At 43.2% G+C, this 3,980-nt stretch overlaps 1 protein-coding gene across 1 annotated transcript in view; it reads right to left on the reverse strand.

Moving 5' to 3' along the window:
* Positions 1-3,980, reverse strand: part of LOC125040406 (nicotinamidase-like) — a 7,336-nt gene that overhangs the window by 475 nt on the left and 2,881 nt on the right. The window contains exons 3-8 of the mRNA XM_047634960.1: positions 3,013-3,130; positions 1,930-2,064; positions 1,408-1,545; positions 970-1,138; positions 645-787; positions 1-184 (exon numbers count right to left, since the gene is read on the reverse strand). The exon at positions 1-184 is cut by the window's left edge and continues 475 nt beyond it. Of these exons, the coding sequence (XP_047490916.1) occupies positions 95-184; positions 645-787; positions 970-1,138; positions 1,408-1,545; positions 1,930-2,064; positions 3,013-3,130 (793 nt within the window). The 3' untranslated portion in view covers positions 1-94. The remainder of the gene's footprint in view (positions 185-644; positions 788-969; positions 1,139-1,407; positions 1,546-1,929; positions 2,065-3,012; positions 3,131-3,980) is intronic.

Genomic DNA, 3,980 nt, shown 5'->3' on the forward strand with positions numbered 1-3,980 from the left:
TATAAAGCATATTTCATCCCTTTATTGATATTTTTCATGCAATTCAATTATTAATTTCCCCGATTTTCTTGCTGTTCTCCAGGATCTTGTTCTATTATTTCTTCTTCATTTTCTTGGCGATTTCGAGAGCAAGTTTGTAAGCCAGCACGGGAGGCCTGTCTCTCCCACTCACCAAACTTTTGACCTGAGAAAAGAAATTGAATTAAACTAGATTAAATACTCACTAAGTCAGATTACTATTAATGTTTTCCTATATAGTGTCTCCTAATATGTATATCAAGTTAGCAAATGTTTATGTAATCAGTTAAGATGTTTGTGCGATCCAGTGAGTTGTTAACTGAGTAACCGAGATGAGTCTAATATTTATCCAAATTGCCTGCCAGCATAGAAACAAGTTCGCGCCAAGATTATCGAACCATGTTTTTGGTGAAGGATTTACTTTGTACAGATGCAGTTCTAGTTATTTTAAACTACATTATACTACTTAAATAATAAGAGTGAAGAGTGGTTTAAAATCCTATTTCTTCACATTGCATTAAGTTTCCGTGGTCATTGCCACCATCGAGAACTGTCAAAGTTACCAGCTGTGATTACATAGACCTTGAAAAGGCAGCCACATAGCTTCACACTTCTCCTTCACTCACCTGCGACGAATGTATGACGATGCCGTTGCTGGCCGTGGTTCTGTCTTTCGTGGCCTGGATGTCAGCGTCGCAAACCCCGCGGCAGCCGTCGTCGATGAGCAGGGCGCGGTAACCCTCCTCTATGGCGTGCGCGGTCGTGGCGGCTGCAGGGAGAAAGGGGCGTGTGGGTTAAAGGTGGTGCTGCGTTTGGAGATGGGTTTGTTAGGCGTTCAAAAAGTATGAGTTTAGAGTAAATTAATGGGAAAATTGATGGACGTTCGTAATAATAATGTCCAAAACAATAGCAATTAGGAGAAAATAACAAACTAATCAATAACAAACTCACCAACGCAGACGTCATAGGCGATGCCGCAAATGTAAACATCAGTAATGTTCCTCTTCTGCAGTTCTTCGTTGAGGGAAGTTTGGCTCTTCTTGTTGTTGTCCCAGAAGACGCTGTAGGAGTCCGTATCGGGATCCGTACCCTTGTACACGAGCACGGAGTCCTCGACGATCTGGGGGTAGGGGGAAGGGTTAGCGGGATTCCAGGGCAGAGGAAATTAGAATTACGTCCGCGTATTTACTTGCAGACGCCAATCGCATAATGTCACACATTATCACACAAAAATACTCACCCACACACTCACCCCCATCCCAACTCACCAACACACACACACACACACACACACACACACACACACACACACACACACACACACACACACACACACACACACACACAGGCCATCAATCACTTGCACCCCAACGCCCCAGTCCGACGCACCTTGAGTTCGTCGTGCAGCTGAGCGCCCCACGACTTCTGGACGCAGTGTCTCGGCCACAGCCTCTGCGCCATCGGGACCCCGTCGTTGTTCACGTCGAAGATTACAGTGTCATTCATCTGCGCCTCTTCGCTCGATATCTGAAGTAGCAATCAGGTAGGTGTAACTAAGGATTCTGGTTAATTATGAATTTGGTGAACTGCGAATTTTTATGCATTAGTATTTATTATTATCATTTGGTGAACAGTGAATTTTTATTGATTATTATTATTTTTTTTTTTATCTGCTTCGTTCCTCTACTTTATATCTATTTTTTATCTATTTACTTCGTACATTTCTTTCATATTCAGTCCATTCTACATACACTGCACAAAGCCGACAAAGACCGTGGGGATATAGAACTTGTAAATAAAACAATTAAAATGATACTGGTATTACAGACAAGTAACCAGTAAATATTCAGCTCTGTTAAGGATCACAAACTGAACCAGCAAGAACACCCCCCAAAATGTATCCAAATTTACCTCACTAGTGTGGTGAATCGGTCTATCCTTCACGTTATCAATAAAAGACACGTGGTCCTCAGGGTGCCAATCCAGGGAGTAAACCACCATGTCGAACTTCACTTCACTCAGGAGGCGGTTGATGGGAGGGATGACCTGGCGGGGAGGGGGTCGGGTAAGTGTAAGAGCCGCGAAAGACTTGGTAACAGAGAAAGGTTTCTGGGCCGAGTTGGCAATTTAGGTTGGTACAGAAGAGTAGTCTGGTTAGATTCTTAGAAGAATTGAACATGGATATATTTTTTCTACTGATTTCAATCTTTACTGGAAATATCTGAACCGTATGCAATCAGTTATTAGATTCTTAAACTGCCGTATAGGTTGAAAGAGCTTGTTATTGCTCGTATTTTATGTTTGTTGATCAAAATGCCGTGTAATGAATATCAGTTATTAGTGTATTTCAAAGAACATTGCATAAATCAATTAGTCAGTCAGTCTTGTTCATGAACTACTAACATTAATGAATTATATTCCATTTTCTTCCAACCCTCCCTCCCTCCTCCTCTCTTTCCCTCCTATCCTCCCTCCCATTCCATCCCTCTCCTTCTCTCTCCCTTCCTAACTTTTTAATTTATCTCAGCCTCTCCCTCTCCCTTGTCTCCCCCTTTCACTCTATCCCTTACCGTCCATCGGTCAGCCTATCTCTGTTCCTCTTCCTCCACTCTCCCTCTCTTTCTCCATCTCTTATTATCTCTCTCACTCAGCCTCTCCCTTTCCCTCATCCCCTTCTCTCCTCTCCCTCTCCCTTTTCCTCTAACTCTCCATCTCTCTCTTTCCCCTCCTACCCACCCTCTCTCAGCTTCTCCCTCACCCCCTTTCCCACTCTCCTTCTCCTCCCTCTCTCCCTCCTCTCCATCTTTCTCCCTCTCCATCCCTTAGTCTCTCCCCCATCCTCTCCGTCTCCTCCCTCTCTCCCTCATCCCCTTCTTCTCCTCTCTCTCTCACCCCCTCTCCATCCCTCACCCTCTGCCTCTCCCTCTCTCCCTCCCATCCTCTTCTCCTCCCTTCTCCCTCTCCCTCCCTCTCTCCCCTCCCTTCCCCCCTTACCTCCTCGCCATGGTGGCCGGCGGGGCAGTTGATGAGGGCGAGCGAGCCGGAGATGAAGTCGTTCTGGACGTCGACCACGATGAGCGCCGACACGGGCCGCACCACCTGGAACGCGCGCCTGGTTAGTGGGCGTTGTGACTGCGGCCTTTCGGCTGCGCTGGGCGGTGGCGTGTGAGGCGAGTGGAGGAGGGGGAGGGACACTCTTGGGGTTTGTTGTGTGTATGTATGCTTACGCGTGCATGTATATATATTAATATATATATATATGCATATATATATATACATATATATATATATATATATATATATATATGCATATATATATATGCATATATATATATGCATATATATATATATATGTACACACACACACACACACACACACACACACACACACACACACACACACACACACACACACACACACACACACACACACACACACACACACGCACACATCTATTTTTTTACGTAGCGTACACATGAATCTAAATTAATTTCCATAATGCCAAATATACTGCAAAAAAAAACCAGAAAAAATATGTTACTATTATTCAAAATCTTTTAAAGACAACGTACAATACGATGCTGAGGTGCAATATAAAACTCTATGGCTGACATAAAATTAAATAGCTAGTAAAATATGTAAACGACTGATGAAAAGCGTAACTCGCATGAATCGCCCACAAAAATGTTATGTTGATAATAGGGAGAAGAATAAAAAGTTCTTAAGAAGAAGAAAATGACTGTGAAGAAATCGACATAATATTGCAGTACAAAAGCAAAATTTTCAATGATACATGAAGAGCGGTTAAGTTCAAAAGTCTTTCGAGTATGCTTCGTGCAAAATGTAATGCGCGTGACAATGAAAAAGTAATTTAGAAGCATTAGCAGTCACTATTACGAGGATTTGCTGCAGGATAAAATGAGAGAAAGGCGGTAGAGTAAATTGCCAAAATCTACGCCAT

The sequence above is a fragment of the Penaeus chinensis genome, chromosome 29 (genome assembly GCF_019202785.1).
Source record: "Penaeus chinensis breed Huanghai No. 1 chromosome 29, ASM1920278v2, whole genome shotgun sequence".
NCBI classification, from domain to species: domain Eukaryota; kingdom Metazoa; phylum Arthropoda; class Malacostraca; order Decapoda; family Penaeidae; genus Penaeus; species Penaeus chinensis.